This window comes from Passer domesticus, chromosome 3 (assembly GCF_036417665.1).
Source record: "Passer domesticus isolate bPasDom1 chromosome 3, bPasDom1.hap1, whole genome shotgun sequence".
Taxonomy (NCBI): Eukaryota; Metazoa; Chordata; class Aves; order Passeriformes; family Passeridae; genus Passer; species Passer domesticus.
The window spans coordinates 44,299,435-44,325,346 of record NC_087476.1 but is presented as its reverse complement, the minus strand read 5'-3'; the positions used below and the strand labels follow the sequence as shown (position 1 = coordinate 44,325,346).

At 36.8% G+C, this 25,912-nt stretch overlaps 1 protein-coding gene across 2 annotated transcripts in view; it reads left to right on the top strand.

Annotated features, from left to right (window-relative positions):
• The window catches only part of ATG5 (autophagy related 5), a 73,136-nt gene extending 48,804 nt beyond the window's left edge, over positions 1–24,332 (top strand). Inside the window, exons 8-9 of one of the 2 annotated variants that reach the window (XR_010358560.1) lie at positions 9,331–9,483; positions 21,984–22,120. Coding sequence is in view for 1 of the 2 variants with exons in the window: in XM_064412833.1 (XP_064268903.1) it covers positions 21,984–22,120 (137 nt within the window). In the remaining variant the exon portion in view is untranslated. Of the gene's footprint in view, positions 1–9,330; positions 9,484–21,983 lie in introns of both variants that reach the window. The other variant, XM_064412833.1, reaches the window with a different exon arrangement.
• Positions 24,333–25,912: the final 1,580 nt, after the last annotated feature.

Genomic DNA, 25,912 nt, shown 5'->3' with positions numbered 1-25,912 from the left:
ACATAATAAATGCGAACACCTGGACAGAGTAAGTGGGGTAGGAGATGATAAAAGGATGAAGGAGAAAAAGAAGCATCTTGCTTGTAGAGCATGTACAGAGCTTGTGCAAGACATCTGTGAAAGAATGGTGAGTAGATAACCTGGTGGCCAAGTGATTCAGAGAAGGGATTTGGAGGAGCAAATTGAATCAGAAGTTGAAAAGAAGGGTAGTTTGTGCTGGCAGAATGACAAGCTGCAGGTGAAGAGGTGGTCAGGTGGAGCTGGGGATTGTCTGATGAAGGACTGAGGAAAGCCTGTTCAGGGTTGCTGTACTGCAGACAGGAATACAAAGCAGAAATTTAGGCATGGCAACATGGAAAGTAAAAAAGAAAGAAGCAGAATTAGAACAAAACAAAGGGATGATCAAGAAAGGTTCAGGCATAAAGGACACTGACCTGAAAAGATGGATGTCCATGACAGCAGTGGTTCTTACTGCTAAGGATCATGGACAAGGAAGGACACTGCTGGTTTAGGCTTGATTGCTAGAGGTCATCATACTCTGTTCACTGATTATTCAATTTAGCCAATAAGTGCATTTGATTAGTCTCTTTCTTGACTAAATCCACTTATTTATTATTCAAATGTAATGTGCAGTATATTAAGTCTTCATGCTCTAATACAGCTTTGAGCTATTAAAAAAACAGCTAACTCACCAGACTGTTTAGAGTTTTGCCTGTAGAAATGTTAGCAGCTATAATGAGGAAAAACATCACTCTTTTCCACCATATAAGCTAAACTCCTGAGACTGCAGAAGCACAGCACATTTGTGCTATTGAAGTCTCCATGAAACTCATTCAGTAAAATAATTTTCTCTCTGATGCTGGATCACTGAGAATTTAACAAATTTCCTATGTCAGCAGATGTTCCATCAGTTCAAAGTACAGAAGAGGTATGAATATAGGAGAGTTTAATTTGCAAACATGTTTTGGAAACCTGGGATACTACACCTAAAGGTTTTACTTCAGTTGTCTTCATTTGAAGTTGAATATTTGAAGTTTAGAAGGTGTCAGAGCTGTAGACTGGCTGTACAATCATAATTTCCTTACATACTTACCATTCAGCTTATAATCACTCTCTGCCTCTCATCTCTCTTTGTCTCCTATGAGACTATTGTCTTTCTGCCCAGGCTGGGCATGTTTTAGTGTCAGGTGTGTCAGTGAAAAATCACAGTCCTGATTCTTGAAGGGATAAATCAAGAATTAATGTGCTTCAATAAGTATTATAATTTAGGCAGCTGAATACTGCCTTTGGGAAGAGAATTTAATTCTTTTTTTCCTGGAGAATTCATTCGTATGTAATCACAGGCAAGCTGAGTGTTACAAATCCTATGGAGAGGAGCATCAGAAAAATCCAGTGATCAGTGTGACTGTTCTGCTGAACAGTTTGCTTGCTTGTGCTTGAAATCAGTGAGAACTCTGGGCCTTTGAGTGTGCAAACCCTAGGCACTTTCTAAAGTAAAGTTTAGGCCTTTTGTACCACCCTCCAAAAAACTTAAATTTCTGACTATAATATCACTTTGACTTCAATTTGTGATCTCTAAAATGATGATAATTCAGGAAACTCTTGTTAAAATTATTTCTAAAGGAAAAATAGATTGTAGTCAGACATTAAAAATTGTCTTTTTTGGATCTTGCTTAGTATCTTCTAATATTTTTCTTGTAAACATGTATGTTTTGTCTTAATCTACACTTTATTCTGGTGGAGGCATTAAAATAATATTGTAACAAACCAGAATACATTATCAAAGGTTTATTAGAAAATAATTAAAAAGTTTTTTCATGTCTGGATTTTCAGACTATTCAGTTATTAAAGTTTAATTTACTTAATTTTTCTGAACAAAGGAAATAAAAGTAGTATCTCATCAAAAGTATGCTTAAAGATATAATAGATACTGGAAAAGCAGGTTTTTAAAATCTTTTTACTCTTCTTTTCAAAGCCATTTAGATAATTTTCCAAGCTGTATTTAACCTCCCTCTTTAGTGAATTGATTCACTGATGACATTAACTGCATCTTTTCTTCAGCGCAACAAAATCAATATGAGCTTCTTCTGTTTTCTCCATCTGTTGACTTCCCCCCCCACCCCTTTTCCTCTATGGTTTTCTCTTTTCCAATGACTTTTCATTCAACTGGAAGCTTCACGGTAATTGTGGTGGTTGCTTGTCTGTGGTGACATCCGTAACTGAGCTTTATGCCGTGGGAACACAGGGAATATATGGTTTTCAGACTCTGCATTTGTAGCCGTACACTGAGCTGTTCCTGCTGCCAGATTCTTAGGGACCACCACAAGAGGAGGGAGGGAAGGATTTCAAGAACCACCCACAGTGTCTATATGCCTTTGCTTTAGGAAGCATGGATATAATTAAGTCTTCCTTTTAACTGTGCTGAGAAAAATGTTTCAATGAAAAAATGTATTTTTATATATATGTGGCTCAAATATATGCATTGATTACAAACTGTTGAGAACACGGTGTAAAGAGCACTGTCAAAAGAACAGGTTGAATAATGACATTAAAAGATTGATAGTGAAAATGGTCTTTGTAAAATGCTGTGTCAATATTATTTTGGACTATTATAAGCTGCGGGTAACTGTTTAGAATACTGTATTTTATTTAAATTAGCTTATGAAACTATTTATTCAAGCCTTTTATTGTTCGTTGAAGTGCTGTGAAAAATGAAAACTTTGAACTGTTATTATCCCATCCCATACTTTTCTCTCTCCTCAGAGAGAGGTCCTTTACTTGATTTTCTATATATACATAATCTTTTTTTTAATAAAATACCTACATGTCTGTGATTTTTTTTTTTTCTGCTTAATGAGTTCTGTACAGTGCTCACCTTTCTGGGTTGCTGAATAGTTTCATCTGCTTAAGCTGTTAATCAGAGAAAAACTAGTTGTCAAAAGACTTTGTTATGGGTGTTGTTATACTAAAAGCAAAGAGTGGCTTCTGTTTGAGTCCATCCTCTAACTCTTCAGATTTCAAGGAGCATTGACCTTATTTTCTCTTGTCCTCAATCACTGCAGTGGAGTTGGAGCAGTGTGCACAGTAGTTGGGAATCCATTTGTCAGAATATGCATCAAGCATTTCAAACATTAGTGGTAATGGTAAGAAAGTGTAAAGGAAAGCAGTGGGAGCAAGCACTAAGAAGCCAGTGTAGTTCTTAAAACTATTGGCAATTACATTCATTATTTTGACTATAAAGGATACCCTGTTTTCCTAAAGCAACAATGACAATACCTGTCTTTGTTAGTAGCAAACACAGAATCGTAGAGTGATTTGGATTGGAATGGATCCTAGAGCTCCAACCCCACTGCCAGTGCCGGGGCACCTTCCACTATCCCAGGCTGCTCAAGGCCCCATCCAGCCTGGCTTTGAACACTTCCAGGGATGGGGCATCCGCAGCTTCTCTGCACAACCTGTGCCGCTGTCTCGCCACCTGCTGAGTAAGGAATTCATTCCTAATATCAAATTTAAACTTGCCCTCTTTCAGTTTAAAGCCATTTCCCTTTTTCCTATCACTTTCATGCCTTGCAAAAGATCCCTATCCAGCTCTCTTTTAGGCCTCCTTTAGGTACTGGAAACATTTAAGAATTCTAAGAATAATTAAATGTTCAGAGAACCTTCAAGGAAGATGCACTTATTTTCACTTTGTATTACTCCTCCTGCAGTATTGTGCAGTACTTTCTTCCAGAAAGCTAGGTTAGAACTGATTTAATATAACCCTCTCTAATTTTGTGTCTGAGTAAGTATTTAGACAGCGTGTTAAATCATCTGTTTTCTTATTAGCTGAGTATTTTTTCTTTTTACATGATTCCTGTTTAGCTGCTCACTTCTGCTCTATAGGCAGTGGTTGTGGTTATGTGGCAATAGAAAATTGCCACATAATAGAAAAGTATGACCAGGTCACCACCTTTCATTGAAGATAGGCACATTTCTTTTGTTTCAGTTATATTCTTTGTTCTGGTCTTCCTGTGTTGACATAAAGTTTGAGAAGCAGTGAAGTACTTCTTGTCATGTTTAATAAATATTAAAATCATTCTTTTCAAAGTAATTCAATAATCACTTCTGTATTGTAGCCTGCTATAGTCTTTCTTTAAGGCATGTTTTATTTTTGTGTTTAGTTACTGAACTGTGTTTCATCAGTTACACAGCAGTTCATAAATTAAAGTCATCTCAGTCTAAAATTTTACTATGGGATAATCCTATGTTGTGTATTAGCATATTTTTATTTACTGTATTTCCATAATTATTGTTTAATTCAGTTCATTTAAAGGCTGCATACAAATGAAATCAAATTTGGGAATTGTGTAGTAATATGGATATACTTAGCTTGCTATTCATGGACTACTCTTCCTGCCTGTCTAGGGTTTTTGGAAATCCTTCCAGGAAGATGGGCAATTTCATTTCAATTTTCAGTCTTTTAAAGTAAAGCATGGCAAGTTCTGTGCTTTGAATGTAGTAAATTGTGTTTAGTTTTCAGTTGTGATCATTCTCTGTTGGAGGAGTATGTGTGTATTTGTTTTTTATGTTTGTTCATACTCAAATCTGAGGCAAGCTGGTCAGTTAGGTTTTTGGGCAGAGTCTCATTATATTTATTATTTATTTATATATTTAGTATATATATCCTGATAGCAGCATCAGGAAAGAGAGGCACTTACTTTTCAGTTCTCTTCTCAACTTGCGTTGACCTATCTTATTTTCTGTCATGTCAGTGTCTCTTCTTTTTCCTGCTCATGTTCCTTCATCATCTATTCCAGCAATAGCTCTTGCTGTCTTTGTTACTCTTTTAGTATCTGCTTTTGCATCCTCTAAAGCTAACTCTCCTTTGGCTAAGCTTACTGTAATTAATATAACTAATTTTGCAATTTTCAGACCTAAGCTGATTTCCTAACAGGAATAGATCAAGTTCTCTGGGGTAGTAATTAGTCACTTCTGCTCTATTAGTTTTTTTCTTTTTCCTTTCTATCTTTTTGTCTTGTGGTATTCTATTATCTAGACTTCAGTGTTCTAGAGTTTTCCAACAAATTTCTGTATCACTGGATACAAAAATCTAGGTGTCCCCATACCTAGGGACTGTGTCTCTCTATCAGCATTCTTCTATTTCTCAGTTTCTCTTGCCTTTCATTTGTCCTCCAAGATGACCAATGTCCTGGTTAGTTACTCAAGGAAGTCAGAATAAAGTTGTCCTGTGTCAACCTTCTCATTCACCATTTTACGTATATCCTTTCCAGCCAACAGTCCAAAATCCTTCAGCTTTGCTTCTCATAGACTGTGCATCATGTAGTTTTGAATCTAAGCTCATGACAGATGGCTTTTTTATTTTAATATGAAACACCCATTCATGAGTGTTTAGAATCAGGGTTATGATCAGATTATTCTGATTATTCATGCTGCAGCCTGTAAACTCATAGATTGATCTTTTTTCCTATGCTTATGGATGCCACTTGCACAGACAAAAGTTGGTTCTTTAATTGGACAGATCTTGTGTGGTGAAGTGCAATTATCTGCAGTAGTTGCAGTTCCAGAAAATTAGGCAGTCATTTAAATAACTTCAGAGTTACTGCTATCTGTGGGAAGGTTTAGTGGGTTATACAGGAATAGGCTAAGATAGAGCTTGATATTGCTTGTGGTCTCTTACACTGTGGTGTTGTAGTTTCTATGCAGGTAAGGAAGAGAGGATCTTAAGACAATGTTGTTGCCTGCAACTATAGCATAAGGTCACATAACTGATATGATAGAACATGTTACTTATGGGTGTTCTTCCTCAAAGTGATGAATAACAAAATTATCCATCCCTGAAAGAGCTAATACCATAGCTACTCTCCCCTACTGTCTAAAATTCTCAGTTGTACTCTGATTAGGTGGATTAGGCCAACTGATTACAGCAGCACTGTTGTTTATGACAGATAATAAATATGACAGATAATAAATTTAAGTGTTATCTATCTGTTGCTTCAAAGAAGTCATGTAGTGTTTCCCCATGATTTTCTGTATTTGGTGATGGCATTCCTCTTGCCAATTAAGGGGCCTTTGTTTCCAGAAGTAATATCAGTTCTGAATGTCAGCTCTTATCAAATTGGAAAAAAAAAAAGAATAATTCACAACTATTGAAAAAATATATTTCGTTTAATACACATTTATTAAGTTCCTGTAAATGAACATCCTAATACTGTAAACAGTTCAGTTAGAAATAGTGACTCATCTTATTAGGAGAAAGGGAGGAACACAGTATGATCTTACATAACTACAAAGCAGCAACTGCAAGAGGAAACAGTGTTGAGTTCAACAGAATGCTTTGAAGAGGCAAAGGGTTAAAATGATAGAAAACAGAGGAAGGGAAAGACTTTTCCTCTTCCCCACCAGAAATTTAAGACATTAGGCATAATGCAAAGATAAAAATGGTGTAATGCAAAAGAAAGCAGATTTCTTGCACTGCTATCATGTCTAAACAATTCTGGATACAATTTTAATTTGCAAGTGTTGTTGAAGTCTTCATAAAACTTGTTTTGATTTTTGTCTCATGCTTCCTTGAAGGCTCAAATGGTAAACATTTGGACATAATGACGCAAACAGTAGGCTATCAATCATTCCCAGTTTTCACAGCATTGTTGTTCATTCAGAAAAGCTGCGTGAACTGACCTCTTTCTAAAGCAGTGTCATTAGTTCTTTCAGAAATAAAACAAGGATCAAAAAGACTTTCAGGATTTTTCTCTTAAGACTTGCTGTACTGAATGATTTTGTAAAATTAGGGATCAACTGTTTTCAATTAACTCTCAGCTTTTTTTAATGTATAATGTATGAGAGACTACATATTAATTGTTTTTGTTCTCCCTCAGTTTTTTAAGCATTGACTTCCAGTAAATTAGTTAAACAGAAAATTGAATTTAGATTAGATTTGCCATGTAGACTCCTAATATTGATACAAATGAGAAATTGTGCAACAGAAGGAGGTAAATTTATGCAGTGTGAATGTCTTTGGATAGACATGAAATATGACTGGGCTTGCTCTGCCTGAGGTCAGAATTAGCTTGACGTGGGGCTTATTGTGGGAATTGGAGAACACAGCACTATCCCATTCCTTGCTGCTCCTGTGGTCAGCAAACTGAGGAAGTCTTTGCTCCCCATGTCTGACTAGTAAGTCTGATTGCATGTGCTCTCTGCAGACTGGTCTGCTTTTCAGTGCTGTGGAGGTACAGTGTTGAAATAATTTCCCAGGCCACCTGAATTTAAAAATATAACAAGCCCTGGGCGGTTTTAGACACTTTATTAGCCACACTTTCATCCTACATGGCTATGAGAGTTTTTTGAAGGGTTAGAGGTCTTGTAGAGTGTGGGTGTACTGAAAGGTGGTTAAAAGCTTGCTAGTGATACGAATTCTGGTCCCCTGTCTGCTCTGCTGTGGGAGTCACCCTGCAGGCCACAAGTGACCTTCAGGCCACTGTTTAAGCTGTTCCGCCCTCCTTGCGTCCTTGACTCAGTGGTGCTTTCCATGGTGGAGGAGGTCATCCTGTACTTCTCCTTTCTGGTGTGAGTCACTATTTGTGCCTATTATATTTTCCTAACTAGGCCATCTGCTTGGATTATCCTTCTGCATCTGACTTTCATCTTACTGCCGACTTTTGATTTTTGGGGTTTTTTTACACCCACAAACATCTAACTGCCCCAGTTGCCTTTTTTTAAGTTGAAGTGGAAACTTTTTTTTTTCCTGTGCTAAAATTGCATACTTTTTGATTTAGTTGTCCTTTTTGGTAAAAAGGGGTAGAAGTCTAGAGGTTGGCTTGAGATTATAGAATTAATAGTCACGACTACAGAAGTAATTAATATAGCTTTAATTTGTCATGACCACATGGAAAGGTGCAGATAATTGGAGAATAATGTGGCAGCTGTGCATCTTGTTAGCCATCTTCATTTCTAAACAAACTCTACATAATCAGAGAGGAGTTCTGTTGTGTGCAGAATGTTCTGCTCACTTGCTCCTAAAAGGAAACATAGTGGGTATGTAGGTCTCCTTGTGATCTTCCTGCATATATTTTCCTGGGAAACACTGACCATAGCTTGGTTTTTAAGGGCTTCTCTTGCTTTGCCTCAATTGACTCTACAAGGATCATCCATCTGGTAGCTTATGAGCACTTTCCTCCTTTCCTGTTGGCAAATGGGATGAAATTCAGTATGTCCAAATGCCAACAAGAATGTTGTTGGTGATAGGGCTGGAAGGCATGTCCTGTGAGGAGCAGCTTCCTGAGGAAGGGGAGAGGGAAGTGCTAATTTCTTCCCCGAGTATCTGGTGATAGGACATGTGGGAATAGCTCAAAGCTGCACTGGGGAGGTTTAGACTGGACCTTGTGAAGCATCTTTAGCCTGAGTGTGGTCAAACACCAGAACAGTTTTCTAGAGAGGTGGGCAATGCTCCAAGCCTGGTCAGTGTTTAAGAGGCATTTGCACAAGGCCCTTAATAACGTGCTCTAACTTTTGGCCAGCCCCAGATTTTTCAGGCAGTTGGATGAGATGATCCCTGTAGGTCCCGTCCATCTGCCGTAGTCTGTTCTCATCTACTCTTTCCTCTTGTGTCCAGCAACTTTGCTCACATCACAAGAGTAATGTGCTGGTTCTTTGTGACTTAGAAGTGGTTTCTGAGCATGCACAGGCACGAACATTCAGAATGGTAGACTGTAGGAAGAGGTACAGCAAATAGGGAAATAATCCTGTTTCTCAGGCAAGCCTTTGGAAATTTGTTCAGCTTCAGCTAAATTTGTTCTGCTGGCCACCCAATAAGTTTTATTAGTATCAGACTCCAGACTATTCTCTTTAAATTAGTCAAAAGGCCAATGACTTTATTCATACACAAGAAGAGGTTTTGTAAGTCTATCATTAGCAGTAGTAGTATGAAATGGAGAAAGTAAAGTCCTCCACAGAGCAAAAGAACTTCTTCAAAATTTAGCTTATTCTGTTTGAAAATGACAAGCCAGCATTTCTAAAATGCTCTCCAGAAGAGAGGTGAGGTTTTTTCATCCTGGAATAATAGTCTGCTCTTCCCAGGAGCATCAGCGTCTTACCATCAGTTTCCTGACTGTCTATACAGTCTATACACACGTGACTGAGTGCTGTATAGATTTGGAAATTTAGGCAGTTGAGAAGAGATTGTGGAAAATTACTGACAGAAAACCTGCCTGATTTCTATTCATCTGTTGTGTATGTGAGTTTTAGGAGAACTGTTGGGATCAAAGCATCTGGACAGTGTGTTTTGGTTGTGTGGAATTTTCAGTTTTAAAATGAGTATTTTTTGTGTTTTAGGAGGAGGCTGCAGGTTCCTTATGCACTGTACACACTGCAGTGTGTTCCCACAGAATTTATCACTTAGATAAAAGATGAGTGAAGAAAGACAAAAAAGAAGCAGAAATTAAGAGGCACAGAGGGGTGATGTGGCTTGTACCTGGTCACACTGAGGTCAGTAGCAGAGTTAAGAACTGGATTTTTTTGAGTTGTGATCTAAATTAGTCTGTCTTACTCCAGAGGCCACAGAGGTCACTCAGTATGAGTGAGCCATCAAAAATTTCACAGAAAGAAACCCAAACCAAACTTTTGGTTTTTCATATATCCTTGCTTGCAGAAATAAGCATGTCAGCAACAGCTGAAGTACACAAATTTAGATTTACAGGCTATTTCTTATTGTTAGTTTCACAGAAAATATGACAATGCCTTTAGTGCTGTAATTAGTTCAAGAGTAACTAGAGATTTGGGTCTACCAAAACTTTCAGGAGACAGTAATAACCCTCCATGAAGATCCACAATGTGAAGTTCTCAACCAGGACACTGCAGCCCACAAACAGATTTAAATTATGTGCTCTCAGTGTTTTTATTTATACTGGTAAACAGAAGTGGGCTAGAACATGTGGTTTTTTTGTGCTGTATGACTATTAACAATTCTTGGGCATAATTTTGGTCAAAGCATATTAATACTCTCTCAAATACATTTGAGCAGGGTTCATGGATTAACAGTCTGGGGTCTGTTCTCAAGAAGCAGTAGAAAGGGGCAGATAATTTAGCTGAATAGGCATGAGCTGTTCTCTGGCATTTTTCCTGAAGTTCAAAGGATGGGTTCTGGCCCATTTTTTAAATTATATCTATACCTTTAAATTAGGTGTATGCACTGTGTCTTTGGGGGTTGGCTGAGTAAAATCATTCCCATCTTCCTTGCATCTCTCTTGCAGTCTGGTTCTGTTTTGCCAAGATGCATATAGGTGTATATATGATTTTTCCAGGAGATAAACTTCTTATAGGGCTGGAAAAAATAGAATCTGCAAAACTAAAGGACCTACAAAAATCATTAGGAGAAAGATAGATAGTAGTTTTACCAGTAATGTAAAGGACAATAACCCATTATATGTCTTAATCTCTTCTCTAAGGATTCAGCAGCACTTGCTGACAGTAGTTGTCCCCTGCTTGAATACCCCATTTTAATCAGAGATTTTAATAACTTCACAATGAGTGGATAAACAGTGGATAACTTTATATTTTACTTTGCACCTGTAGCCTTTTGAAGAATATCTGTTAAAAAATAGAGGTAAAACTTTTCCTTGTGTCAAAGTCTTACACAGTGGTTTGGCTTGTGCGCAGGAGGTGCCACAGTCAGTGAAGATTTGAATGCACTTGTGCTCCTTGTCCTTTTTCCAGATTGTACCATCACCACATTTACAATGGCAAAGTGCAGCAGGTCTCTACACTTTGGCAAACTTCACTAGGTCCAGTACCTGTGCAAGCTGTCACCAGCCATTTAAGCCAGGAAGCCACATGTATGAACCAGATAGACAAAGAGATGCCCCCTGACACTTGTGATGTTGGGGATCAATATCCTCAGATGGAGAGATGGCTGCAAAGCCAGTCCTCTTTAGTGCTGCGAGCTAATGTGGCCAAATTTGTGATAATTAATTTCAGACCTGTGTTTGTCTACACAGCTAATGATTCCTGGTAATCTTGCTAACTAATTAATGATACTAATGTAGCAAATTTTGTTTGCAAATGCTGTATGTTTGTGTTGTAAGGTTTATGGATCTATTTTTCGACTATAAAGCAGAAAAAATACTTTCTGAACTCTAAATTAAAAATACTTAAATTATAAGTCAAACTCCCATTAAAAATAAAGATTATATTATAATTTATCAGCTTTGCAGCTAACTGTCTTAATATTTTGGAATGGAAAAGCTAAAAAGAATTTTTTATGAAAACCTTCTTCCAATTTTAACTCTGACCAGGTAGCTGTTTTGAGAAGGGGTTGTTATTTTTTTAGTGTTCAGTGTAAAGCGTCCTGCAGGTATTCCATTACTCCTTTCACCACTCTTTCCTGAATTTTTCAGTGCTAGGTTCTTTAATTTTACTGTGGTAGAGATCTCTAAATGCTTTAGTCCAAAAGAACCTACAGTACATGTATTAAAAAAAGGTAGTTCATGTGTGCAAACTCTACAGCCTGCTCATTACAGAATTTATTTTTCGATGAGTAAGGGCCCGGAAGACGCTAATGTAAGTATTTTAGCAAGGGTTTGTATTTCTCTGATAAACAGCACTCCCCTTCTGTTTGTGATCACAGGATGAAAGCTCTCTAAGCTTGTATATGTACATTTTTACTGCTACATCATGTAGTGTGCTCTTAAGATTGAGATCTCATTCCCCAGGAAGCATTTCTGTCTAAGATTAATTGCCCTTTTAAAATCAGTGTTTGATGTATTCCTTTGGCTATATCCTGACTCACTTTAACCCTCTTTGACCTGACCCCACTGACTATTACTGCCATGGCTGGAGCAGAAATCCTTCAGCCTGATGTATGCAGTACAGACTTGAGCCTGTGGTTTTTCACATCAATGGATTCAATTAGCTGATCAGCTTAGCAGAGGTTGAAGAATTTGTCAGACAAGGAACAAGACTGTCCATACTTTGAATATAATTAAATAGCTCATCTCAATTTTCACATGTCGTTTGCTTGTGAAGTTGTTTACTTTGTTAGATAATGTAATAATAGTCTTGGAAGTAGCATTCTTAAAAAGGAAGAACCAATTTATTTATCTCTAGTTAAATAGGGGAAGGCACAAAACATGAAATAACAGCCATTAAGCCTTGAATCTGTATGTGTGGCTTATCACTCTTCAGCCAAATGGTTTTAAACACTAATTATGTCCCAATGTCCACTTTTGAATTTGATGTGTTAAACTAGGCAGATATACTAGCAATTAACATTATGGCTTGAAAACAAGTGAACGTGCTTCTGTATTGAGAGTGATTTTTCAGAAACAGTAATCCTTCTGTGCTTTGCTAGGAATAGGTCATCATGTGATTAGCTGAAAAGTTCTTCATAAAAGATGGGCAGCAATTACGATCACAGAATATTTGCAGGCATGATGTGAATTATAGTAACTTGAAAATGAAGTAAACTTGAGGTTGAAAGTTCAAGAATGCCATTAAAAACCTTTAAAAGTGTATGAATGTGCATATGCTTAGGGGATATATATTATGATTGCATAGAGAATTTGTTGTTTAATTGTTTGGCATAATAGTATTTTGAAAACAATGACATTATAAAAGTTCTCACAAACTATTAGTAACAAGGTCTTTTACAGCAAATTGATTTGCTTTAGACCAAACTTTGTAGAGATAAATCTTTATAAAATGAAATTTTTGGTGTTTTGGTTTTTTTCTTGTTTCTTTTTTTTTTTTTTTCCCGAGAGCCACATTGATCATGTTTAGCTCCCTAGCTGTATATAGAGAGAGCCCTAATTTCTGAAGGTGAGTTTTACACTGTTTGAAGGGAAGGGCAACCTCAAATCTAATTAAGGGCATAGTGCATTAAAGGGTTAACTTCTGGTAAGTCAAGATGCCTGCTGTTCAGGAAAGCTACACAACTCTTAAAAGTGATTTAGCTCTCCTTCAACAATGGAAAACTTATCATGGACCTCAATTTGTCACACATTCAAGTGTTTATCTTTTAATGCACACCCTGCCTGTTCCTCATGTATCTAAATGTGTCGTGTGCTTGCTTGTTACATGGAACAGCAGCATGATTTACATTGAACTTTCTCACTTTGTTCATACGTGAATGGCCAAACTTAATGCATTGAAGAAGATTGTTTTATAAGCCTCAGCTTCTAACCCCAGCCATTTATAAACTACCACAGGTTTATTGCTAGTTCAAAGATGAGGCTAAGACACTGATGCTAAGGAAGAAGTGTTATAAGAGAATTCCCTAGGAGTTTAGTCTTACCTTTTTTTATTCTGCCCAAAGCTAGATGTTTGATGGGAAGCATCTTTGGCCTTGTAAGGTCTTCTATAAGATGTCAGATTTTTAAGAAAAGTATTTTAGGGTTCTGTCATAAATTAGTTTGGGACTTATTCCAAGAACCCTAATTAAAAAACTTCACTGAAATATACAAGAATAAAATCATTTTAAAGCAACAACAGCAAAGCTTAGTTAAGTAAAACTTAACCCATTTCCACCCTCTATCTGCTTTTCCATTGAGTTGCATTAGCTGTTATATAGAAAAAGTTCCCTTATCTTGCATGCTGTTACTGTCAGTGTTAACTGTTTTGGGGAATTGTTAAAAATAGTCTGCTCAAGCTTAGTCTTCTTAGTGGTGTTTCAGGCCAAATTCACCTTCTCTAAAAACTTTTTGAGTGCACTAGATAAAAGGTTTTCTAGTTCATTTACACGCTTTCTGGCTCCTATGAGATTAGAAGTGTAATCCAAGTTCTCATCTGCTGCTCCAAAGCATCATGAACTTTTACTTGTGGTGATTACTTCAATCTACTTTTTCTGCTGTGTTTCAGAAATGTGGCCATCTAACCTGAGGTAAAAGATGACAGGAAATAACAAGAGAGAAAAGTTGCATGGAAAAGAAAATTATGAACAGGGTGATGCCAAATATTTGATTTCATCTCAGTATTTAGTGATATTTAATGTAGATGATGATAATATTGCATACGATAATATGGCACTTCTGTTTGGGGGATAGAGAAGGCTGGATGGTGCCTGGGATAATCCAAGGAATGTAATCATATAAGAACTGTGACAAAGAAAGTTTTGTCCTCTCTGCTAAGTCACAGATGTCTAAATTCAAGTTGAGATATTTATACCATGAGAAGATCATGAAGATACCAGCCAACTGGCCTGGGTCAACACCATGTACAGAAGTAGAGCAATAATTAAAGATAAATTAGTGGATATTAATTTAATATCAGTCCATATTTAAATCTTGCCTGGAGCTGGGCTTTTATAGTCAGGTACTCTGAAAGAAGAGTTCAGTGAAGTTGATACAGGTCTAGTTCTATCATAGCATTTTGGACAAATAGTTCCTATGAGGGGCTCTGGTAAAATGACATGAAGGCACTCTAAGGGTTAAATTGAGACAATATGAGTGATAAAACATTTCAGGATCAAGAGACTGATGTTTTGATTTTGGAGAAGAATTTTAAAAAACAACTTTAGTTAGAAAAGATAGGTTAAACACTCCTGTTATCTGTAGGTTGTTCAGTAAAGTATTAAAAATTAATACTTGTTTTTAAAGAGATTTTAAAACAAAATACAAAGTTGTAGCTTTTTTATTTACCATACCCCAAACTGGAAACAGACATTTAGGAAAACAATGACCTTCAGTTTGAGCAATTGAACTCGTTACTACTAAATGGTTAAAATGAGTGATATTGTCTTCTTGCTGACAGTTAACTAAATCTGTGTCATGGTTTATTTATATTCATGTCAGGCAGTTCGAGTCTATCCAGGAACTGTCTTTCTTATTCTCCAAACCACATCTTGTGTTTGGAACAATTCTTATTTCAGACACAGAATCATTTTGAGAAAGAAATTTGTACTGAATAATGCACTGACCTTGTATTTCTGTGGGTGAGTTCTTCGCCTGAAGTCAGCTTCAGTGGCTTTCCCCACTGAAGCTGGTGAGATATGTAGGCAGGAAGGAAAAGTCAGTCCTATGCTTTCATGTCACATATCAGCATCTAAATTTTTTGAGGTCAGAGGAACCTTTTGTTGTGGCTAGGCTATTGTAGAGTTGGCTTTGCAGAACTCTTTGTGTGTTCTTGCTCTTGGTCAGAGGATACTGAACAGCGTATCTGCTGACATGATCCAGTGTATCATCTGTGTGTCTCCTGAAACTGATCATCACTCCAGCTTCAGGGAGAGGAAGAGAATAAGGATTTTGGTACTTTGTATGGTTGAAGTGAGGTTAAAAGCATGTTTAGATTGCTATGGAAAAATTAGTCACTTTTAGGAATAGAGCCTACTGCTGTGCCAAGCAGGGTCATTTTTGCACAAGATGGAATTCAAGGAAAAGTAAGGCCAGCCTGGGATATGCTAGCTAAAATAGGCTAGTGTGGAGCTTCTGAAAGCTCATAAGATTTTATTCCTAGTTTAAAAATTCTAAATTCTAAAAAAACCCTGCTCAATTGAACATGTAGTAAACTTAGACCTTGAAGTTATAGTTCCTTAAGTGTGAAATACATGGTTTTAATAAAGAGAACATGCTTGCTGTCTGAAATATTTGTGTTGGGTTCACTTGAAGAGCAGAATATAATTTGGCCATGAGATTTCACCAAAATCAACTCTTTATGCACTTCCCGTGAAATTACATAGATATTGACCTCTTGTTAGAACTCAGCTGATTAAGTACAATTTTTTCAGTATACAAATTTATTTTTCTACTGGATGCCTTTATACTGAGGTTGTCATCACTGTGGAATCAGAGCACCTCACAGTATTTCTGTACCTTGGTCACTATTACACATACACCTGCCAGAAACTGCAGATGTTCCAGTTAGATTGGAGTTTATGAATGGAAAAGCCTGTAAGTGTTAGTTTCTAATACTTTTTTTAAGGTACTGGAGCATAAATATTTAATTTATACATGGATTTAATTAATTCTGTAGCTATGGTTGCTCCTTGAGCAAAGAAATATTTTGCCTTGAATTAAAAAATATATGGTACCTGCCTGTAATAAGTACTACAGAAGTGGCATGAAAATGTTGATAAATGCTCTTTAGCCTAACTTTATTTTGCACTTTATGAACACATGGGGTTTTTTTGTGGCACACACAATGAAAATAATTGTGAAGCTTGTTTTGGTGTAAATGGTATCCTGTTTTTGTCAGTTTTAATATTGGACATTGGAACTGTTTGAACAGGTTACAATTAAACGAGGTAGATGCTCTTTGTCAAGTTTCAGGGCTAAGAAGTTAAACCACTGCTGACTTTATTGAGGTTTGAGGGTTTTTAGAGATGCTACCTACTTCAAAGTGCAAAAAGTAAAGTACGTTTATCAAATATTTGTTTTTTCTTTTCTGCTACCAGTGCTGAAGTGGAGAATTTCTTTAGACTATGAGGCTTGGTGGGAGCTGTCTAGTCTCTGTCCTAGAATTTCCAACCTGAGGTGCCTAGAGAGGGGAAGAATAACTGCAGCCACTGTCCAGTGCTTTCCTACCACATGTGGTTACAAATTAGAATGCAGTCTTTGAATTTGCTTGCTAATATAGAATAGTCTTTCGTAAATAAATGCACAGTTGCCTGTGTGATCCTTGGTGCTAGACCAGAGGCCTAGCTTCCAAGAAGGAAGTTTTCACTTTTGCTTACTGGAGATTTGGCCTTGCCCAACTTTGGCTTCAGGCTTTCAAAACTGGGTCAGCAATATCTTTCAGTGACAAACTTAGTGGTTGCATGCTGCATTACTCACACGAGGCACATTACTGAAAGCTATGTTTTCTGCAAGTAATTTCCTATGAGATCCTTCAGAGGCAGATAAAATCTTTCCAGTGAAGGTGTTGGTGTGTCTCTTCAGATTCAGAGATGTCTGAGACACCAGGTGCTGAGCACACACTGTTCTCCCGCCAGATAATCTGAGGAGCAGAAGAAAGGGGGAGGAAAGCAGCCACAACACAGTCACAAAAAGGAAATTCTGCTCCTTATAATGCCATTCCAAGATGAGTTGTCCTACAATATGGCATAGCCTATTGTCAGGAATACCTTTAGTATCATCTTCAGAGCATATGGTATATTCTGAAGAGAAGCAACCAAATGTCTGTGGCCCACTTCACAGCTGGAAAGCTGGCATCCAGTTACGTTACACGATTAAAATGCTGCTACTGCATGAAACTTGGTTGTGTTTACTCCTTATGCATTTTAGTGTCCTTGTCTATAGTCCTGTGGCCTTGTACCATACGAGAAATGCATTGTTTGCCCCTAACTTGGAGTACTGGGTTCTATTTGCCTTTTTAGGGTTGTAAAGCCAATTTTATAAGTGTTGCTGCCCCTGGCTACAGGCAGATTCTAGGACTTGCTATGCAGAGAACTTGCATACTGAGGATTCTAATTGAGTACTCCAAGGGCACTTTTGCTAAAGCTGAATATCTTGTATTGTCCATCGGTTAAGGGATTTAAGCCTGCTAAATTGCCCTGACAGGTGATTGCTTGAGGCCACAAATCAGAAGAGAGGTATTTCATCCCACTAAAGAATTTTAAGTGGTACATCACAGATGTAGTCTGGCTAGAGAAGCTGTCTTGTGTAGGTGAAAGGGAGTATGTCATTGCAGCACTGGTGAGCATTGAGGTGCTAATCTGGGTAAAACCTGGCTGAAGTAAGTGCCTGTGACAGAGGCAGTGCCTTCTCACTATTCTGCTCTCAGGCACTTGAATCTGTCTCAAAACTAAACCAATCTTCTATGTCCATCTTTAGTTCTTTCTTTCAAATAATAATGTAACTCAGTAGAAGAATTTATTTAGATGCATGCATTAGTGCTCATGTGCAACGATCTGAATTGATGCTGAATAAGCCAATTTTCCTATTACTGAGTAGATTCATTTGCAAGCATCAACTTGTATAGCTGAAGGAAAGAGAAAAACTTACTGTGTGATACCATTACATGGCACATCTTCCCACCTTCTCTGAAATCTACAGATTTTCTTGTTTGTTCTTCCGTTGTGTCTTGCTGATTCCTGGATATTGAGGGGTTTTAAAGGAAGTTGGGATTAGCAACGGTGAATAATGTAGGGCATTCCCTTAAAGAAGATGGAGTGGGCTCAAGCTGCCTCAGGTTGAGGAGGGCTTTGAGCCACTCTCTCAAGGACTCACTTGAGATGCAACAGGCCACTCTCTCTTGCTTCCTCCCAGCAGATGCCTATCTGCAAAAGAGTCCTTTGCCAGGATTTCCTTGTAGTAGTTTGCTCATCAGGAGCACGGAGCCACCTTGTAGGTGACAGAAAAGCAGATTTCTTAAACCCTTCACTTCAGAGGTTCTTGTTTCTCTCCATTTTCTGTACAAAGCTGGAAAACCCTTCTGACTTTACAGGATATCATTAATTAGCCTGGGTCTGGTCAACACTTCAAGTGTTGCAGTCTTGAGTTAGGGTCAGAGTTAAGTCAGCTGAATGTCTCAAAAATGTCTTGGTATGTAACATGTAAGCACAGTTATCTGCCTTCTGGAGATGGAATGTTCAGTTTTACCAAAAAGCATTACCCTCTGTGCTTAGAGCTTGCCTCTAGTAACTTGAGAGGGCTACAGTACCTTCTCTATTGATACAGCTCCACAAGGAAAGCAGTAAAAAAATAATTTAATCTTGGGATGACTGCTCTTATAGATGACGTAATTCGTTTTCAAGGTTTCTTGGGGTTTTTTTTGCAAATGCCAAAACAGTGTTTGTTACTTGAGCATCACTTCAGTAATATAGAAGTACTCTGATTTTAAGTAGCACTATGAAAACCTATAAAACACAGATTGCTATGCTTTTATTTTTCTTCTATTTCCATTTCATCTTACTCCCAAGAATAATTTGCAGCAAAAAAAAAAAAAAAAAAAACCAAAACAAAACAAAAAAAAAAAAAACCCACAACACTTAGGTCATGTGATAAGTAACATGTAACTCAGTTCTGAAGCTCTGACAGGATTTTAAGAGGACAAAAAAAGTTGGTGAGGTTACTGGAAAATTTGAATTAGTGGTTAGTGGTTTTGAGGAAATTCTGTTTGTTTTTTCCCTGGATTACTGAACATTGTAGAATGGATATTGACAGTAATGATATCATCAGGTCTGGACCCCGTGCACTGCAGATGAACAGAGTTATTTGCCCTAATTTCCACAGGCATTATCCAATGATATAGAATGGCATTACTTTGTAATTAGGTAGTTTAAATTTTATACCACTAATTCAAAGATATGTTGTGTTTAGCAACTTGTACACTTTGTAGCTGCATTTTGTGAGTTTAAAAAGGCTTCTTGTGATCATAGAATGTGAGCTGGGGAAGAAGAGGATGGTGGTTGGTGGGTCAAGATGCATCTAGAATCATGGAAATAAAATGTTTCGCAAATATATTAATCTATTGTCTCTCTAAAATAGGTGGATGAAGATTTCATGATAGCTAGCAAATCATTCAGGACTCAGATCATAGTGGAAATGAATAATAATTAGACAGCTGTTGACAAAATAAGAATATTTTTCAGTAATTGTTTTAGTGTATTTGCTGTTGACAATTTTTGCTACAAAAATCAGAGAAGAGTGTATATGAGAGAGACTGATTTATAATCGGATGTGTGATGGAAAACATGAAAGTTGAGGAAAGTTTGGGTAAATGTGCCTTAAGTGAGAGTTTGTGGTTCCTAGTAACAAAAGGAGAGAAGAATGTTGAAGTAAAAACAATGGATTTTGTGAAAGAAGGCTGCAGTAAATACAGAATTGGGAGATAAGATCTCTTCAGTCAAGCCTCAAGGGGAAAAGGAATTAAGGAGAAGTGATGCTTTGTCAGAGATAATACGAAAGTACAAACAATGCTAATGCAGAGATTTAGATTAATTAAACTTAAATTCTTCATTGACCTCTGAGGCTTTCTCAGTTTGCCAAGGAACAGAATAAAAGATTTGTATGAGAAAGGGACAATACTGGGTAAGGGACAAGGAACGGAGACATCAAGATTACCTGCACTTCATTTTTACAAGAAAAGAGTAGAGAGTAGTGTGTGTGCAAGAGAAGGCACATGCACACACATACATATGTTGCTCAGTAATGGAAGAGCCAAAGAAAATGTTTATCACTTATAAACCTTTCCTCCAATGGCAAGAAAATGGGGTTCTAAAGCTTATAATCTTTTTTTTTGCAAATTTTGGCTAAAAAGAGTCAGATGCATTTTTTCATCTGGTTTTATGTAAGTTAGTTGTTTCTGAAAATTAAATAATACTATGAAACATTAAGAAAAAGTCACCAACACCAATTTAAGGAATGACGTAGGTAGGTTTTAATTTTAATGTTAAATACATATATTTGAAGGTTATTTAAAAATATTTAGATGTCCCCTAACTTCTAAGAAGAAAGAAAATTGGTGTTGTAAATGAATGAATGCACCGCCACAACTGGGTTTCTGAGATCTTTTCTTTTGGAGTTAATTCTTTTGACAATCTGACTGGTAGTGTTTCAGCCAAAAAATACCTGTTTTGGCTAGAAATATCAGAACTTGGTTTTTAAATTATGTGCTTTGTTCTTCAGACTTGTCTGCAATAAAACCAGAAACCAGCAAGTGTTTATGCATAATTTAGTGTGACAATGTGTGTATTATGCTCTTTAGAGAATCAAGACTTTGAACAAAATATGCCATGTGTAGGTAACAAGTAACAAAAGTATAATGCTTCACTTTAAGCAAACATAACTGTCTGCTCTTGCAGGAAGAATTATTACTAGCATAAAGTCAAGTACATGTTTGGGATGATTTTTTTTACCAGCTGTGTGGGCATAGATAGCTGGTTATACTACAAACTTCTCCAGGCAGCTGTCAAATCATTTTGGCTACCAAACAAATGTGATTTTATCTGTTATAAAATAGTAATTGTACTACAACCGGGGCCACTGAATGCAAGAACCAGTAATGGTACCTACACTTCTAGATTCTGCAGTCTTTCATGCAGCTCTTGGTGAGGATGATGGTTTGTTCTGTAATAAAAACAGTGGAGGGGGACATAAAATGCCAATTAGTGAATTCAGTAATACTTTTGAGGACTGAATGGGGATTTCACTGTGGTAGGTCCATGTGAGAATGCCGTAGTATAGAATAAAATGAGTGAAAGGTCACTGCCTACTTTTTCCTCTCCCTAACCATTATTTGAAGAATATTTAATATGCTCTTCTCATCCCTTGTCTCTGAAATAAATTTTCATTTTTTGTTGTTTTAGTTCATGTCATGACTGTTATGTCAGTTGCTTTAGCTGGTTCCCATCATTTGAATCAAAGGATCAAAGTACTTGCATCCTCCGGGACAAGTATAAATAAAAAGAATTGAAATATTCTTAGAAAATACTCTCATTATACTGGGAATAATTTGCTAACTTTGCTTTTTCCAAGAGATGAAACTAAGTGAGAAAAAGCTGGTGCCAACTCTTCTTTCGGAGTAACTCTGAAATATTGCTAGTGATTTATGTAAATTATTCTTAGCAAAACAAAATTACTTAATGAATAATACATGTATTATATTACACATAGTCCAGCTCTTTCAGGAGATCACAGTATTAAGAATACAACTTATCAGTATGTTTTAGGAAGCTTAACATTTTAAGAATGATTTGTGTAAAATTCATATGCCTTACAGCTGGGTGAGATGGATGTGCCTTAACTGGGCTGACAACAAGCTGGGATCACTGTAGGGTTAAAAAAAAAAACCTCTTGCAACTAGTAAAGAAAAGTGGGACTTTCATTAAGTTTTAGTTAATTCCAGTTTTGTCTTGGAATTAATTTTAACTCACAGTTTCTGTTTTAGATGATACAAGTCTCAGCTTTCTCCAACTGATATTTCCTACTTTTCGTTCTGTTAAATGTTAAACTCTGTAACACCAATTAAATCTACCGTAAATTAAGTATGAGTAAATGTTTAATCTTCCTGTGAACTTTGAATGGTATACTAGTGGTTTCTCTTTTTCTTTGAATTAGATGGAGAGCAGAAGACTCAAGTGATGATTCATGGAATTGAGCCAATGCTGGAAACACCCATTCAGTGGCTAAGCGAACATATGAGCTATCCAGATAATTTTCTCCACATTAGTATCATTCCCCGACCTACTGATTGAAACTCAGCTATATTCCTATGAGGATCATTCTCAAGCTGGAATTCTAAGGGCATGTCAACTTCTTGCTTCTGTTAGTCTTGACAGAGGCAGCCTGACCAGAAAAAAAGAAACCAACAAAAAGCCGAAACAAAACAAGAAGTCCTCACTGCTGTAAGCCAAACAGGAAGAGAGATCCTATCATCAGATAAGGGCAAATGGGCTGATCTTATTTTGCATCACTGCTGCGTTTGTTCACCACTGTAATTAAATCGGTTGCGATATGAAAGAATTTACAGGACTTCTGCAAGTCTGCTGTTTTCTTGTAAAATATAATGTAGCTGAAACTGTGAGCTGAAGAGCAAATGGAAATATGCCACTTGATTGTATTTCTGATTAACAAATAAACAGGGCTGTTTCCTAAAGAGGTAATGTTTCAGCTTTGAGGGTGGAAACATTGGTTTAATTTTCTAGAAAGTTAGACACTCAGAGATTTGGTTACCAATAGCTTTTTGTAAAAGATCAAATTACTGTAAATCCATCTTTCCTTAATGAGAAGTTCATGTTTACAGCATATGTATTGGTATGCAAATGATCTTTTAACTTTGATAACAAGCAGTGAGAGATTTTAAAGTAAGCCCGTGAGCATGTTTTGTCAGTTAAAAACATGCACAACTTAATAATTACAAATACTCTTGATTTGTATGCTGTCACTGAATACTCCAGTGTGTTTATTATTCAAACCAGTTTTCATAGACTAGCAATGATGTAGGATAATTTGTCTCAGGATTCGTCATGGCATTTCTTTGTGCTCATCTATTTTTTTTTTCTCTTTAAGAATATATTTTCTTAATTTACTTTAAAAAGGTTTGTTTTTGTTTTTTTTTTTAAAGCTACATGGATGTTGCAAACAGGATTGTATCCTGCTGTTTATTCCCATAGACTAGGAAACGGTTAAATCATAGAATGATGAGCAGATTGCTTTTTAATGATTTTGAATTTTGGAAAGCTGAGGCTTTTCCAAGCTAATACTTTCTTACATCTGTGGTCCCTGTGCAACCGGTCCGCAATTTGGAATCTTCTAATCTCACTGCACAGATTTTTTCTTAGTGTAGCAGATGTATTTTTAGGTTATTGGATCATTTTGGTTTCTAAATGTTCGTTACCATTGCAGATGCTACTTGAACTCTACCAATTTTTTTGTGTGTTGCACTAAATTCATCAAAATCTGTGCTCTCTTGCTTTGTCTGCAGTTTGTGGCTGTTTGTGGCACAAAACTATGTTTATAGTAGACATATTATCCAATCTGTCAAATATTATCCAATATAAAGAAAGCATGATATTTTTCTTTCAAAAATAGTGGCCGTCCAAGCTTCTACTCACAGTCTTGGCTTGTAAATGTCCCAATAATTCCCAGTGCTGTTCCCATTCGTTCCCATGCTCCCTTCATGGCAGGATACTTACCTGTATCTGAAAAAGAAGAAAATTAAAATCAGCCAAATGAACAAAAACCTCTTTCTGAAGCAAGAGGGGAAGGATCTCCATGGGTGAGGATAGGGTTGAGGCTAAGAAGAGCCCTGAGGGCAGAAAAAATCTGTAGACAGATTAGATACTGTTTTAAATGTTAATGAGGAAAATAGCATTAAGGAAATGGAAGGGTAAAGGTACTAATGAAACAAACCTATGCTGTATTCTGCAGGACATGAAGAACTTTTAAAACAAAACAAACCATGCTGGTCTGTGTTTATGCAGAATTGAAATATAATATTCTTATGGTGGGGTGATTTGGTTAAGTTATTCTAATTTCCAGTTCTGTTTGGAATTTTTGTTACAGTGTTGGATTGGCATTTATAAACTTCCTTAGGCACACATATCTAAATATTTTGGAGATTTTCAAAGTCCTGCCAATGGATAAAGCAAATATTTTGTAGAGTCTTCATATTGAAAAAAAAAATCTTTTGTAGGGATAATTTTTCCATTAATCAGGATAAGAGGCAATACATTTCAAAAACTGTAGAGATTGTGTTTCCTTTGTTTTAAGGTAATCTGGAGTGAGTTGCTGGCTATTTTAATATATTCTACACCAGCATTTTAAGTATACAGCTCTTCTTATGGCCCGTATTTGCCAGTAAATCCGACTTTAAGGCCTAGCATGGAACAAAGAAATAGCTTGGCTTTAAAACATACTCTTTCCTCTTACTTTAACTATTTAAACTTTATTAAAAAATAAAACAAAGTTTGAGTCTGTCTTTATTTCTAGCAAAATAAGTATCTTTGTCATGGAATGATGAGTATTTACTTAATAAGTAGGAACTTCTTAGAAGAGGTTCTTAGAATGTTATCACATATAGATTGGGTTCTGAACTAAAGCAGGTAGGTATCTATTCTGTGTTAAAATATCTGGTTTTGAGATAGGCATGGTGACATTTTGAAATGTCACACTAAACCTGAGTAATATCTCTTGAGAGAGAGGTAAAAAGACATTCAGAACTAGATTTCAGATTTCTGTACTTTCACATTACGCTATCAAATTAGCTTGTGGAAGATGAGTTAAAAATGGGAGAGATGTTTTCTCTCCTTCGCTTGCCTTTCATGTCTCTACAATTCAAGTAAATAAGTTTTTTAATTGTGAAATGAAACACCAATTTCTCTGAACAATAGATTGAAGAACAGAGAGGAATACAAACCAGCTATGCAAACAGCTACATGACGAGTTTGGTGTATGTCAGGTTTTTATATGTACAAAATAACTAGCATTATATGGAGTTTAAAGGCATGGTTTTAGCAGCATTTATATGTATAAAACCACTTTGGATAGAAACACCATGTTAGGGTTGGAGGATCTTGACTGCAGTTAAAACTGCCAAAACGTGTCCAATTTTAAAATAGCACTTTCCACTGAAGATGTTCAAAGCCTTAATCCTTGCATCATTTCACTAATCTAGGTCAATAATAGAATGAATGTGTTGTGGAAACAAATCTGTGATCTAGCCACTAATACTCATTATACCCTGAGCTCTCACCATAACCGAGTCTAACACCTTGGAAAGGGCAAAGCCAATTTGCAATGTAGTTTGCATCTGTTGGAATTTGAAGGATCGCTTGCTAGACTTTTGTCAAGTGTGTTTTGCAAGTTCACAAGCACTTCTTAGAAACCTCTAGAAGCGTGGTTCTTTTTCAAAGAAGATCAGGCTGTGGGGGGAGAAAAAACAATGAACAGCACTGTTCACTAAACCTGTCCCTTCAGTGCCTCACAGTGAAAGGCACCTGGAGAGAGTGCACGAGTGAGAGCTGGTGATGCCTTATTTTGTACAGATATATTATAATTTCTCCTTATGTATATTGTTGCTTAGTGTCCCAGCTGACATAACAAGCCAGACAACTTGTTATTCTTTCAGCTAGACAGAGGCACTCAAGTATTTTTATTACTACAAAATTAAAGCTCAGAATGGAAACTATCTGGCTGAAACTTGCACCTTACATGCTTTTCTGACTATAATTAAAATAATCTGCACTTCAGAGGTTTGATTTCCATCAGTCATGTGTACACACACCCTCGCTGGATTTTTTCTGCAGTTCAAAATTGGCAAAATAGGCTGGTTTTCCTTCATTTTAAAGTTGATCGGAGTCTGTACAAGGCAAACAGGAGCAGGGGATCAGGCCATGGGGGTGAGCCTAAAGCCCTGAAATCATGGCATGACACAGGAAATCATACGGTTATTCACCATTTCCACAGCGACCATTTTATCATATGAATCCTGGCCCTTGCAGATTCTTCTTTAATTTATAGATTCTTCTTTATTTATCTGATGCTTG